Source organism: Xiphias gladius, chromosome 18 (genome assembly GCF_016859285.1).
Source record: "Xiphias gladius isolate SHS-SW01 ecotype Sanya breed wild chromosome 18, ASM1685928v1, whole genome shotgun sequence".
Lineage (NCBI taxonomy): Eukaryota > Metazoa > Chordata > Actinopteri > Istiophoriformes > Xiphiidae > Xiphias > Xiphias gladius.
The window spans coordinates 10,070,818-10,086,532 of NC_053417.1; the positions used below are offsets into that span (position 1 = coordinate 10,070,818).

General features: G+C 38.6%; 1 protein-coding gene across 3 annotated transcripts in view; it reads right to left on the bottom strand.

Annotated features, from left to right (window-relative positions):
• Nucleotides 1–10,189: 10,189 nt before the first annotated feature.
• The window catches only part of sema3bl (sema domain, immunoglobulin domain (Ig), short basic domain, secreted, (semaphorin) 3bl), a 67,908-nt gene continuing 62,382 nt past the window's right edge, over nt 10,190–15,715 (bottom strand). For all 3 annotated transcript variants that reach the window (XM_040152246.1, XM_040152247.1, XM_040152245.1), the window contains one exon: nt 10,190–14,936. In XM_040152246.1, coding sequence (XP_040008180.1) covers nt 14,427–14,936 — 510 coding nt within the window. In that variant the 3' untranslated portion in view covers nt 10,190–14,426. The remainder of the gene's footprint in view (nt 14,937–15,715) is intronic.

Genomic DNA, 15,715 nt, shown 5'->3' on the forward strand with positions numbered 1-15,715 from the left:
TCGTAACCAAAAGCGGTAACTGTGGGGTGTGTTTGTAACTTGGTTAGAAGCATTTGTGTGCACATTGAGTTTTTTATTTGTCTGTGGTTGTACACATGCATTTGTGTATGTATATAAAACGTTTTTACAGAGTTGAGGATTGTGGGATAGCTCTGTATTTCGTGCCTGCCAGCTGGAGACAGTTATCTGTTGATGTTAAAGTCTGTTTCAGTCCTTATAAACACTGATGATCTGTGAGATGTCTGAGCAGTATGTTTAATGTTCTGGTTATTTGTAGGGCAGTAGTATGAGAACAAAAGAGGAAAACAGCATGCTGTCAGGGGAAGATACAAAATGAAAAAAGGTTTTATTTTGGTTAATTTAAAAAAAACAACCTCACATTAAAATCTTTACATTATCTCTTTACATAGAGCTTTACCAGTAGAGGGCGAAATACTGTATATTTTAGCCTATGGGTAATACTATAAGTCAAGAGGTCACCAAAAATGTAAGGATTCATCCTCTTGAGACCCAGGATATCCACAGAAATAAAATAGGAGACACTGAATTAGTTTTTAAGATTCCTTGCTATGGCAGTTCGTCAAAGGGGTTTTTTGACAAGATGGAAACCATTAATGTAAATGACTAATTTCATAGCAGTTTTATCAGTAGCTGTCAAGATATTTTGCTCTGAATCAAAGTGCTGGAAAAACTGCTGGCGGACCAGCATCTAGTGTATTAAAGGTTTTTCCAAAAATTATGAATATATAAATATTTATATCATAGGAGAAACATTTTACTGTAGAGAGTAAGAAAACTAAAGCGGCAAGCCCCGAGACACCAGTATAAGCTGAGGTCTGCTGCTGCCTAATGAAGTGTAACTGACACACACACACACACACACACACACACACACACACACACACACACACACACACACACACACACACACACACACACACACACACACATACACACAGAGAAAAAGAAAGTACAACAAGTATTAGAATAAAAGCCATGGGTCGTTCTGCATTAGCACACTTCAATGAGGTGGCTAAGATAAATGAACAGATGCAGATGCTTGAAACCAGGCTGCTGTTTTGTTTTGTCCAGTTCACTTCACTTTATAGGGCCTGGAAAGTCAACGGCAAGTCACACAGCATTCTGTATTTTTCTAGTGCACCACAGATGTCACTAACTGCTATTTATGGAAAAACTGATAAGGGTGCTATTTACCAGCCACACCAGTGTATCTGGTATTGTTTTTGTTTTTGAGACTGTGTGTGTTGTGTGTGTCATCAGGGCAAAATGCGGCCCTGTAGACACCTACTGTAGTAGGAACTACTACAGAAGCAGTTTTGAGCACTTTGGCAGGTGTGTGTGTGTACTTGTTCTTATACCCTGGTGAGGACTTAAACCTGAATGCACACTAACCCATGGTTATTGATGTCACCATGGGGACAAATTGAGGTCCCCATGGGTAGAGACTGCTGTTTGAAGGTTAAGACTTGGTTGTAGTGTTAGGGTTGGAATAAGGTTTACGGATAGGGTTGGAGTTGGGGTAAGTCATTTAGTTGTGATGGTTAAGGCTAGGATAAGGGGCTAGGGAATGCATTATGTCAACGAGTGTCCTCACAACTAATATAAGATAAGTACGCAAAATGAGTTCAAAGATGCGTGTGATTCGATGAGTTCTGAGTACTCATGTAAAGATGTAATAACTATTTAGTACTCATGTAATAATATACTAATGACTACTAAGTACTCACGGGTCTGAATGTCAACATGTCAAGGGGCATCGCGCTTGGTCTGATCCCATCACAAGATGGTCTATAGCTTGTGTATGCGTCACTTCAAGAACTTGGACAGTGAAAGATCTAAAGGGGCTGATAATATACTGAAAATAAAGGGTCTAGGGAACACCAGCAGTACAGTCACCATTAAGAGTGCAAGAAGCTGGCAGTCAGGTTTAATATAGCTTTAAAACTGATAAAAATACACTGAAAGGTTTTTCCCTGCTTCACATTCCTGAGGGGTTGGTTACACAAGCATCCAAAATGACAAAATCAATTCATTCCAATGCAGTTGCCATGATCAGTGGATTGGCTCACATAGGGCAAACTAACTCCACATAGATTTTCACAGGGGCAACTTTGGTTCACTTTGACAAGCAAATTTACACTGCTGACCAATAGCAAGCTACCTTTACAGTGTTTGCCTTCATGGGAACAGAGAGTCAGCCAGCCTAAAATGGAGGAAGCTATCAAAGCTTATTAGCTATGGACCATCCACTTTAATTTTACCCTCCTCTGTGGTTTACAATAGTTATGAGACACAAATCCATGAAAAGTGTAAACTTACTATCTCATTTGCCTCCTACGGTAGTTTACCTGTTCTGTTTAAGTGTCCAAATAAGTGATGCCAGTGAGTCAGCATGCACAGTATAAGGACCCTGGAACAAGCTCACATCAATCAAATGCAGCCATAATTAACATTATTGATTACACCTGTGCTTTTGCTGCTATGCCATATCAGAAAATCTGTTGTGAAAAAGGTCTGCTGTTTCTCTTACTGGACGTCAACACATCCCTCCCAAAACCTGCAATACTAGTTCTGTTCAAAAATGCAGTTAATGCAGTTTCAGTAATCTGAGTAAGACTTATCAAGTGGATATATTCCAAAGTTACAATATTTTTAGTAAAATTTCCCTCTTCGTTACTATCCCAATATTTTAACGTTGGAAGATGCCCACTTGATTTGCCTAACTCAGACTACTGAGGCTTTGGTATTTGCTTGAGCTGCTGTTTTTCAACCCTGTCTCCTAAAAATTACCTTCTTATACCACAAAACTGCAACAGTAAATACGTTTTGTAGGAAACGTAATGGCTGCTGGATTATGTTTTGTACTAACATAAAGAGGATATGTTGTTAGTTGACGTATTTGGCAAATTGTTGATACAAATACGTTGGTACTGAATATGTCAGTAAAATGTACACAGACGACGTATTTGTTTTCCCCCAAAATATCCAATCTTGCAGCACAATATCCACTTGTCCTGACTGCAGCATTATTTAACTTTTTTATGGTAATGTTTCGACACTTAAAGCACTTGGTTAATGTTAGGGAAAGATTGCGGTCTCGTTTAATACAGAAAAAAGTTCACAGTGATCTCAGACAAAACATGTTTATCTACATTCAACTAAAACCATCATCTTTCCCTAAATTTAACCAAAGTACTTTTGTTGCATAAACTTAACCACAGATGGGACTCTGGATGCGAACCCCAGTCTCTGGTGTAACAGCTGTGTGTTTTGTACACCCAACATCCACCCCAACCACCTCCTGGTGACTAGACAGCCATTAATAAATGTAGCGTTTCATTCATTCAGGAAATACGTTTCACAACAATATGAACATGAGGAGCGATTACAGTGTACATATGGGAAATCTGATTATTGCTTTAATTTTCAAAAAACTGTGAACTGTGTGTGAGGGCTGTGAGTGCAAACGGTCATGTGTTGAGAGTGTAAATCAACTTATCCAGGTTTTCGCATCAAAACTGGAGTCCAAAAATATGGTTGATAAGGGCACTGTGGATATTACCTATAGTTTAAGTTTGATGAAAAAATATATTTTGCTAAGGTACCAAACTACAGTTCGAATTGTTTCGATTTTAAAATTTGGTTTAAATTGAAAAAAACAAATTAATGCGCAGCATATAACTGAACTTGCTTGCTTTGGAGTTTAACTAGAAAATAAACTGAAAAAAATTTGAGTGTGCTCGCTGCTAGCTTTAGCTGAAAGACGGTGACCCAATACATTTCAGGTGGCATAAAAGTCTTAGCTTGTGAGGACAGCGCCTTGGTAAAGGGAGATGGCACTAGCTTCATCAACAAACAACACAGCTGGCTGTAATGGGGGTCCAAACATGGGGCTTTTTATAGTTAGGCATTAGAACTAATCACCGACCCACAGTTAAATAGTACTTTCCTGCAAAAATATCCCACTTTGCTTAATACAATAGATTTGTGTTAGGGGCATAGTCTGAAGTTGTGAGGGATATAAGGGGTTCATCTCAATTCCCTTAATTGCATCCATGTTCCCTAAAGTGTGTCTTATCAGGTTGATGCAAGAGAAAAGGAAATATGTTTTTAGAGAAATGGGACATCCTTTCCTTGTAAATAATATCTCAGATGATCCAGCTGTCTGCTTCTGATGTCATCAGAAGCAGACAGCTGGATATGCTGAGAGTAGCTACCACCAGCTGACAGGGCTATATCAGTGTCAGACAATGCTTGACCAAATTTGTATGCTTATCCACAGGAATTTGAACAATCATAAGAACTGTAAAACACACCAGAGCACACTGACAAGTGCCTTTGCCATACGGCTCATGCTTCAAGAGCAAGAACAGCAGCGTTTCCAATGTAGGAGAGCAAAAATGTGTGTTGCAAAACTGTTTACTTTAGGTAATCACACAAATCTAATATTTAAATAGAAATTTAAAAAAAAAACGAAATTGATAGATGTAGGTTATTGAATCAGAAGTCAAACCAATGCCAATGCCAAACATGTAGCCACAGAGCATACAAAAGTGTAGACACAAAAGGCGGAATAGATCCTACCCAGGTAGACAAAAGAAAGCAAGAATTGCTTTGGATACATCATAGCCTCAGAATATGTCATCTGTGTCACACACATTTTATTGTTCAGGTAGTTCAGAAAAATATTGTGATTCCATGAAGAGAAAGTGTTGGAAATAACCTTTGTTTTGTAAATTGACAGTGCACCAATATATGCACTGTGAATCCCAACATGCAAGTCCTTGCAGTGTACTATGACACGTACAAAAGACCTCATTGTAGACTACAGGTTGGAGCGACAGTCGATGGAGGCCTTCATGAGGCTTCTGCCTTCAAAGGAAACTAAATGGTTGGTTACATGAGGTGCACACATTAATTACTTCGTACTGATTGGCATATGGGTAATCTTACATTATAGTGTCCTAGGCCTTTCATGTTCCCAAGTCTACAATTTGCAGACTGGTGCAGACAAGACGAGAGAAAATGGCAGTCACATGACTGCCTGCAGCTGGAGCAGTGGATGAGGTTGTTCAAGCATTTGCACAGCTGGCCAACGGTCCAGTGTTCTCCAGGTGTGTGGGCAACATCGATGTCTGCCGTGTCCGCATCAAGACCCCCAAGAACTCGGTCACCAGGATTACTTCAACGAGAAGCTCTTCCCCCCCCATACTCCCTGTCTTATTCAAAACCTTTGTGGGGTATCCTGGCTTCATCCGCAACAGCAGAGCCCCGAAGAACAGGAATTTCAAAGAAGCCCTCTATCCTCCCTCGCGTAGGACTAAAATAACTCCATAACACATCAATATCACTGTAAAAAAATGATTATTGGTTTCCCACTCTACCTGCAGGGTACTTTTATTGAGGTTGATGTTGGCTACCCCCTGCATTGTACTACCAGTGGCCATCATGACCACATATAGAGAGCCAGCGCAAGGGAGGATGATCACCACTATTATGCTAAGGCCCGTACCATAGCAGTGCGGGCCTTTGGCATGTTAAAAACGCATTGGAGACTGCTCTTCTCGAGGACTCTGGTAGGTCCACCACACCTTTGTTCCTTCAGTCATCACTGCCTGTGAGGCGCTGCACACATTCTGCCTAGCAGCAGAGGACATACATAAGTCTGTCTAGGATGTCCGGGACATTGCAGCGCTTGCATGTCCAACGAGACTGGCTGGCAGGGATGCTCTCTGTTCCACATGTGCACCCTGTGGAATTACGAGAGCATGATTATTTGGGGACCTTGGGGACATGGAGGCCTGGGAAATGGGGCACCACACAAGCACTTTGTGCCTTGAAGCCCTTTTTTTTTAGTTATGTTTATTCCTAAATTGTCTTAAAAATTGAGTGGTGCCACACTCCTGTCCTTTGAACATTTCTCTGGAAAATGAACTACTAAATAAGGAAGAGACCTGTGATAATAATGTCTCTCAAAACATTTCCTATTTTAATCTAACTATAAATGGAGGAATCTCTGTCTATCTTTCTGTCTGTCCTTTGATTTTCCTTGAGAACTCCTCACCCCATGGACTTCAAACTTCATGTGTGTATTGGTGAGGACCCAAGAAAGTGCACTGTCGACTGTGAAGTTTTTCGGATGAGTGGTTCAAGAAACATAAAAAGAGAAACATTAAAATGACAGTTGGATAGGGCTGGGGCAACTCATCCACGTAACTGATGTCATTGATCAGGACAAAAGCACGTTACCCTGGCCAAAGCAAGGATTCCACAGAAAACAAGCTGCAGCCACAAAACCACACACATGATCATCTAAAGCATGGGACTATTTTAGACAGAGACCCAAGCTCTGCCATTGGAAATGATTTATCACAACAGTGCAACTGCTATACACGGTCACTTGACACAAAAGCATCATGAAGCGTTTTGTCTAAGATGAGCAACACCCAAAAGTGATATATTCGGATTATTAACAGATGGAACGAGTAATTTATGCACTGCTGCTGTTATGGTAACGTAACATTACACCATGCGTCATCTAATGTTGTTATTCTGCCATTGTATATTTTCTGTTTTGTTTAATGGCTATTTATGAGTGAGAAAATGGCTTAAACTGTTCAAGACTGTTGTTACAGTCTGTAAATCGTTTGACATAATTTCCTTGCAAACACATTTGTCCGCGATTTTCTTAACTGCATATTACTGCAGTGATCAAATACATCCCTGTCATAACCATTTTAATGTTTAAGTCGAGTCCTTCAGTAAAAATACTGATTCTCCAGTTCAGGGAAATAGTTACTATGACAAACAGTGATTAAATTAATCAACACTGCCAGTTTATTCGGTACACCTAGATAAAACTGTGGTCCTAATATTTTGTTAACCTTAATCCATACAAATGGGTTGGAGAAAATACTGGGAACACCTCTCAGTATAACCCAGTACAGTTCAACAGCACCACAAATTTTAAAACACAGCAGCGCCACTTTCAAAGAGATTTAATAAATACTGAACATTATAACTCTCGTGAAGGGAAGATTTATTGCAGCCTGTTGTATTATACTGCATGGCTTTTATGTAGGTGTACCTAATACATTGGCAAGTGAGTGTATGTATCTCAGCAATCCTTTTGAACTGTATTTTCTAATCAGGTATCTGACAAACAGGGTCTATTATTATTATTAATAATAATATCATAACACAGCAGTGACGTGGAAATTAGATAATGATGATTATATTATTGAATAAAATATTGAACTATTAATGAGATAACAAGTACATTTTGTTTGAGCACTGCACTAGTTCTGATTAAATGTAGTTGCACTGTTCTTGTCTGAAAACTTCTTGTACACACAATTAAAAAGACAACTATTAATGGTATTTGCTGCCCAATGCTAAAATGTAGAAGAGCACAAAGGTTAAGACACAATGTAACCACTGTTTCTGGTATCCCAAACCTTACATTTTGTGTTCTGTATGCTATTTAATACATGTGTATGCACAAGTCTAGTAAATTAAATATCTGATTTTGGATTGAACAGCTTCACTCCTCTTAATGTGTTCCTGATCTGTTTGGGTTATCTGTTCTGTCCAATTTCTGTGGTCTCAACCAGATTTGTTTTTCTCAATATTGCCTTTCGCTGGATTCATAGTTATGATTACACATAACAATCACTTTGAACTTTGTTTGACATTCATATAAAAGATTCATGCATGAAGTGGTAATCACTGTCTAAAGGCACCGTTCTGACATTCACTGGGATAATTATAACTCGAGTTTAGTCTCTAAAAGTTCACAACCCTGTACATAAAGCAGTATCAGTTGTGCACATTTGTCTTGAATTAATTCAAACAAAGCAAAGTCTTAGGCCAACAGTGACGAAACTAGTACACCCTTCCTTCATTTCCCATGATATGAAACAGTAGGTGATTCAATTCATGTCCAACACTTGTCTATATTATCATTCAGATGACAGCCCAAAAAGGGGTATCACCACCTCCTTAACAGGGCCTGACCATTTAACATAAAAATGTATTTGTAGGATATGGTAATACAAAATTATGGTTTAAATAACAGGCTACTGTAAAGATGTTCACTGAACTTGACTGAGATTTCATGTGTTGCCTTCATAGAATTCCCGGTAAATTCAAGTTTTAGATCCAGAATTTCAAGAACACAGATACTATTTAAACTGTAAAGCATTCCTTAATTTGACTTAAACTTAAAATAGTGTTTTAAAGTGTGTCAGACTATAGATGAAAATATACATAAATACAACATATAATAAAAACAAACTCATAACTTCTTAACTAATGTCCAAAGAAATCCAAAAATCTTTCTTTGTTGGCTTGACCAGCTTGGATTATGCCATCAAGATTTTTGTATGTGGTTGTGTTTTCTATATTTGCAGCTCGTTTCCGTATTAGATGGTGTTTTCTCACTTTGCAGCTGTAATAAATGCTGCGCGTGTGTTGTTGAAATTGTAAAGATGGTTGCTTAGTTTGTTGGGTTTTCTTAAGTCATAGTGTGTTGAGCTCTCAGGGTGATTGTATAATTGTCCAAAGTGTCCAACTAAGATCTTAGATTTTGATATGTGTACACAATGCTTAAATTTAGGGAGAGGCTATACGCTACGAAAGGGGAAAGTAAAGAAAGACTCAGCCTTATAGTGGAGGAGAAGACTAATTAGTCAAACCTCCAACACCTGTCTCCACTGGCTATAAGCCATTCAAGAATGTCACCTCTAATTGAAGCAGTCCTAACCCAAAAAGAAAAACTCTTATCACCTGGTTTTATGAGTTGCCGCTCATGTTTATATGAAATTAGTCCAGCATGTTTAAATTCGGGAAAACACAGCAATCAACGCTCAGCATGTTTAACCTCCCATTGTTTACTCTGTATGCTTTTTTTGATTTCTGCATATTAGTAGCTTCAATAAATTCTCATTCTTTAAAAGTAACGACTTCACAGTGTGAACTCATTTCACTCATTTCCGATGTAACCCAATGTATTTCAACAGTTTCAAATGCAGTGAAAATGTAGAGGGGAAAAGTAGTCTTTGACCCATTCATAACTATAATGTTTAATGTGGGTATGCCCTACCTTGTGTGTGTATGTTTTTCCTCAGCGTATACATGGCTAATTTGTATACATGGCCAGTCAGTATTAAAATTGGTATCTTTAGGCTTGGCCTAAACTAAACTGTGGATAATATAAACAATTCCTTCCACACATTGGAGATTGATGTCAGAAGCATTCTGAAGTTTTACAGAGGTCAGTGCGTGGGAACATTTGTGTGTGTTTGTGGGTCTTCATGGATGCACTTCTTTTCATCTGGGTATATATTAATTCTGTATTTGTGTGTGTTAATGTGGTTGCAGTAATTGTCAGGGTGCAAAGTCGTTAAGTGGATTCCGTTGCAGGTTTGGTTTTTATGAGATGGTGTGTTTGCTGAAGTGACAAGCAGCCATTGTTACTGCACATTTCCACAGATCTTAAAGCCCAGTTAACCTCCGATCGCACACATGGTCAGACCCAGTAACTGGGTAATGTAACGGGCAAACACTGGGTCTGTAAAAATGCAGTCACACACACCCACATCCTTCTGCTATTATGAACACTTTGTGTACAAGGTTCAAATACCAGCAAGAACTTTTGCACTGAGATACGCCTTTGTCTTACTACGTATATCTACAGTACCTCCATTACCTGCATTCATTTTCCAACCCAAGGTTAGGTTACCATAGACCTAACTTGCAGGGTAACTTAAGTACAATTTCAACCCAAGTCTTAACATTAAAATTAAAAGCCAAGGCAGTAAAATGTCATAATTTTTTTGGCTGTTTAGAGCAGTAAAAAAAAAAAAAAAATAAATGAAAGCAGACATGGGAAATAGAGTCAGTCTTTTTCACCCCGACAAATTCCAAATAGCCTTTTTGCACATGTGCAGTCTGCATGTTGTTGATTGAATATTAAATGGAGCATGTCTTTGTTTCAGTGCAGTAAAAACTATGGTATATAAAAGTGGCTCATTTTAGGGTACTGCTGTTTGGTCTCTGTTTATGTCACTGGCGCCATTAGTCATAGCCCCCCCCCATAGACTTTCAGTAAAATAGACCATAGACTTTACACCTTTATGTTAAAAAATCAACTTTTATTGTTGTTAAATAGCATACAACTACACAGCATGCATTGAAGAAAGACACTTAAATAAAACATAAATACAGATTTAAATTAGGCTGTTTCTGTCAGAGACCCCACAACCAGCCCACATTTTTACAGTACAATGAAATGATGGACATTTCACCAAGTTATATGTTCATTTTTAATCCAAGGATCTTTATGTCTTTTAACCTAAATTCTATATTGAGAGAGGTGGTGTTGTTTGTATGTTCAGTAAAAACTATTTTCAGTAAGGAAACCATGCTTCTAGAACTATTCAAGTTCAAAATTATTACCATAGTGTGCTAGTTGGACTGCTGACAAGTTCCTGGATACCATAGTCATGGATAAACCACTTAAATGTTTTAACTGCAGTCTCTTCGTCAACATTTTACTACTGACTGAACCTCCTGTCTGCTTCATGTACAGGAGCTGTGGAGGTCAGAGCATGTGCAGGCATTTATTAATTAGCACACCACCAACCAGGAGGGTCAGCTAATCACTGAAATCACCTGCTGTACGTTAGCAGGAGGGAAACCCTGCCCCAGTTTTACAATAGCTATTACAATATCGATGAGTGTTTGAATCCTTGTCAAATGATAAATCTATCGGGTGGTTTTCTATATACACTGCAAAGTACTACAGTTGAGCATTAGGGCAGGACAAGTGCTGTGAATTCAAACTGTTTTTTTAGATACAAGTTGAAAAAAAATATTGAGAAACTGCACTGAACACAACTAGCTACAGAGAGTGGACATCATAATAGTAAGTTAAATATATAAAATGTCAGTTGCAATACAACAACACACTTTCTACAACTGTTCAACAACTCAAATGCATTTGAGGACTTTAAAATGTCTGTTTTGAATGTGCACAAATATTTATGATATTTAGTGTGTAATGGCACATTTTTGTCTGCTACTACTAATTCCATATTTGCACAAATGCACGAGTTACTGATGTCATTCTGAAGTATTATAAGTCTCAAAAAACTCTCCAGCAAAAAGACATACAGCATTTATTTTGGCCGTTCCATCTTATGACAGTTGCTTTAAAATGGAAACTTACATTTTTAGACAATTTGAAACCCTAAATTCACAATCATAGTTGCGAAAACTACAGTATAAACAGTTTAAAATTTTCTGATGACAGTAATTCAGGATTTAGAGCAAATCTGATACCACCACCACAACAAACCAACAAAAAAAAAAATTGCTTTTATCATCGTCATAGACCAGAGCAGACCAGACCGAGAACTTGTGTGGCCACAGAATCATGACAGAATTAAAATATAAAATTGTTACAGAGAAAAGGAACTTTTATCAAGGGTAATTTTAAAGATAAATCAAGTTTTAACTCTTTTTTATCCTACCAACTATCTGTCTCTTTGTTTCATGCACACCATCCTCCTGTCATTCTATCATTTTCTTTCAGTTTAGATATACATCATAAGCAGTATTTTTAGCGGAAACACTAGAATTTGAATCTAATAGCCAGTCTCACAATCCTCAAACTAAGACAGTAAAACATGTGCTTAAGTGTGTCACTGTTATACTGACTTCATACTGATGAATTGTGGATAAATGTATTTTCACGGGGATGAGGATCTTTATAAATTGCAAATACAGCTTTACAAGATGCTTATAGTACCTTATTTTTTAGCTCTCTCTTCTTTCTTCTCCCCATCCCCATTCCTCTTCTATTTCCACTTGTCCTCTGAGAGGCCATTCACAGGCAATGAAGGTCACAAAAAGTCACCAAATTCATTGGTGGTATTGTTGCTTCCTAGCTAATTTCAAGCAATTGGAGGGCTCGCAGAATAGATATCCATCTTCCATATGTATACATATTACAGGGATTTCACACACCCTTTGGCAGCCATGTAGGACGTCCTCAGTACTTTGGCTTCTACTGCACTTGGCTACTTACTGATTGTATTTCTGAATGTATGTTGCTGTCTTTAATGAATTTAATAATCAGAGATCATTTTTGTACAGTTTATACCACATGCACTTACAATGATCACATCTCCCCCTATTCAAAGCCACATTTTTTCTTTATCTGGCATGTGTCTCTATCTTTATTGTTCAGTCTCGTATAGAGGGAAAACCTTTTTTTGATTGAGAAACGGTAAAAAGTTATATTTTAACAACAAAACTGTCGAAAACAGCAGTGCGGATTATACTATGTTCAAACCATGAACCGTCTTAAAACCAGTGTTTCCAAAGCAGAAAGACAAGAGGAGTCCGTCATTAAAGTTGACCCCTCTATTGTTCCCTCTATTGTCACCGGAAAGCTACAGCACACAGAGGAACAGTGGGAAAACGAGTTTAGTGGCTGATTAACATGTGAGGTGGGGTTACCACAGAGAGGTCAGGTTATGTAAGTTGTCCTTAAATGGCAAATGCGTGGTTATAGTAAACATACTGTATGATATGTGTGTTTGAACCTGGGATCAAAGAAAATATGTTACTTGAGTTTAGCTTGTTGAATAGTGTCAGTGAATCACCCAAAATAGTGCACAAATTTGATAATTATTTTATCAACAGCAAAATTACTAAACACTCATTGGATCCACGTGTGAAGATTTTTTTTCCTGTTTTTCCTCATCATAAATTAAAAATCTTTTGGGTGTTTGGGAGAAATTTTTCTTTTGTTTTGGACATTTAAAAAATAAATGGTTACTAAAGGAATTGAAAAATTATTCAACAGATTTATTGCTGAGTTGGTGTTCAGTGAAGTTTAGTTGCCTAAGGATTCCCAAGGAAGCCAATATTGGAGACTGGCTGAGGCACATTCCAAGAGGTGGTACAGTATGTACCCCAAACGCCTGAAAATGAGCCTCAGTGAGATATCCCTTTAAGGGTCGGTGAAGAGATTTTGATCTCTAGCTGGTGTTTAATGGAAAGTTCAGCCCACCGCAGTAAAAATAAAGCAATGTGCCTTTAATCTGTTGAACCATCAACAGTCGTCTCATGGTAGCTTCCAGTTTGAGTTAGTTGAGCTTATGCACTCAGTGTGATGGGTTAGAGGGATTTCAGTTTATGTAAGAGTGTGTGTGTGTGTGTGTGTGTGTGTGTGTGTGTGTGTGTGTGTGTGTGTGTGTGTGTGTGTGTGTGTGTGTGTGTGTGTGTGTGTGTGTGTGTGTGTGTGATACAGAGAATGTCTAAGTCTGTGTGCTTCATTAGCTTCATATGCCTCTAACAAATATTTATGAGAGTTATGTCTGGAGCTGAAGTCATACATGCACATTGTATAACAAAGTCAAGTGCAGAACAAGGCAAAAGACATGGGCCGTTGAATACATAGAGAGAAGAAGATAAATCCAGTGATTGCATTGTAACATTTGACCAACTTGGTAGTGAGGAAAAAGAAGTGGAAAGTAATTTTATTTGTCAAAGCTGCACTTGGCAAATTTGCTACTTTGTAGTCCAAAGATGCAAGTATGCAAATATAATGCACTCTCTGCTGAAGCCCCAGTTTGCATTTAGCATGGATTTTTACATGAAAAACTGGACTAGTGCTGCTTGAAGTCTAATGAGATAGTTAACACAATGATATGAGCCAACACACTGTTCATCCAAGAGTCAATGATGCTGCAAAAACAGACATAAAACAGGGTCTGCTGTTGGTAAAGTCAAACCACAGGCATACATATTTTTAAATCTGAGGTTTGTGAAATTTTGAAGATTTTTTCAGTGGAGAATGACTTATATTATGCGATGCAATGAAAGCAGTGGCTGCCATTTCAATAACGGTAGAAGTATACAAGGCCAATGTTGTGAGAGGGGGAGGAGTCCTTGGTAATCAGGATTTTTAAATAGCATCCTCAGAGTGTATTTGAAAGATTGTCTCTTGTTTCCTCTTTATCAGTGTCAACATCATTTTGTCATCAACAACTTGTTCTGTTCAACAGCAGTCTCTTTTTTGCGCTGTCTTTCCAGAAAATCAAACTCTTCTGTCTTTTTGGGCCACAGTCAGAACCAACCTCAAGCACCTGACCTACACATACACTGATTTTATACACTGATTTCATAAAATCTATTCTGTTAGGTTTGATGGCCAGCTAAAGCAGACACACTGTTCTGATCTATCTTATTCTTACAATTCCAAGTGCCAAAGTATCAACTATTAGGCTGTTCTTGATCCTTCTGTTGCCCCTTTCATTTTGTCCTGTACTATAATCTTTCTCTCTTTTTCCTCTTTCAATTTCTCCTTCTTTTCCCCTCCTACATTCTCTCCATTACTCCTCCCATGCACTCAGATCCCGCGGTGTCCGGTTACGTTCGCCGGAGCTCTTGCTACGAGCCTTCCTGGCACTCTCCTGTGCCTGGCGGTATTTCTCCAGCATGCTCTTGTGTTTCCTCCTCAGCTTATCATTGCACCACATCCTCTCGCAGTACTCCTCCACGTGTGGCAGGTTCGACGGCCCGATCAGCTGCATGATATCTTTGAACCATGTACGGGATTGGCCGATTTGGCTTGCGCCGCCCCTGCTGTATCCGCTACAAGGCATCCAGGCCCTGTAGTTTCCTGTAGACCGGTCTTTGAACGAGTCAGAGAGGCCGGTGTTGTCGCGTGCCATGAGCTCATCCACTGTCTCCCCCTGGAGGACTTCGAGGGTGAGTCGGGCCAGAGTCTGCGTGAAGCCATGCTCTCGGGAGCGGCAGATGTACACACCTTCATCCTGACGGAAGAGACGACGAAACAGGAGACCCTGCTCCGTAGACATCACCCGATCATCTAGCTTCACCTAAGGAAGGCAGGGGGAGAATATGTGTCTATACTTCACTTACAGATTGTTACAAATTGGGCTGTGATTATCTATCCCATTTTATACCTGAAAGCAGCAACTCATCTTAATTGACTATGTAAAGTCGGAAGCAAAGTGTATATAAATATATTATATATTATAAAGTTCAAACTAAATTAGTTGAAATTTGATGCTTTCGCTTGCACTTTGTAAAAATCACAATTAGCTCCACGTACAGTTAATGAATTTGCTTTAGTAGTTTATATAGATGTTCCAATGCCTTTAGATAGTAAATGCTAAGATTTTAAGTGGTTAATTGGATTAACAAGAAAGCAGTGACAAATAGGAATTTTAAAGTCATTATATGTAAAATATTCATGAGATTGTAGCATCTTTATCATTCCAATTATTCTGATGGCAGACGCCTTTGTTTGTGGAAAATCTCCCGATACGGTAAGTGTGTTCCATTCAGCCCATTCATTTGGCTGGTTGCTAACAGAGTTTAAAAAAAGAAATCAGGAAAATTTGGACAAAGAGCTTGTTATCCACTTAACAGAATGAGAAAAGAAAGAGGGAGAACAGGGGCTGTTTTCTCAGCTTGAATTTCAACAGCAAGAATGAACCATGAAATCCAGTCAATGTAAGTTTTTGCCCTTTTCTTTGTCTTCCCTTTCCTGTCATACGCTCTTTTCTTACCTATTTCCACCCCAACTCTCTCCACTCCTCTCGTCAATTATACCTCCACCCTTCCTCTTTTCTTTATCATCCTCCTACCTCCA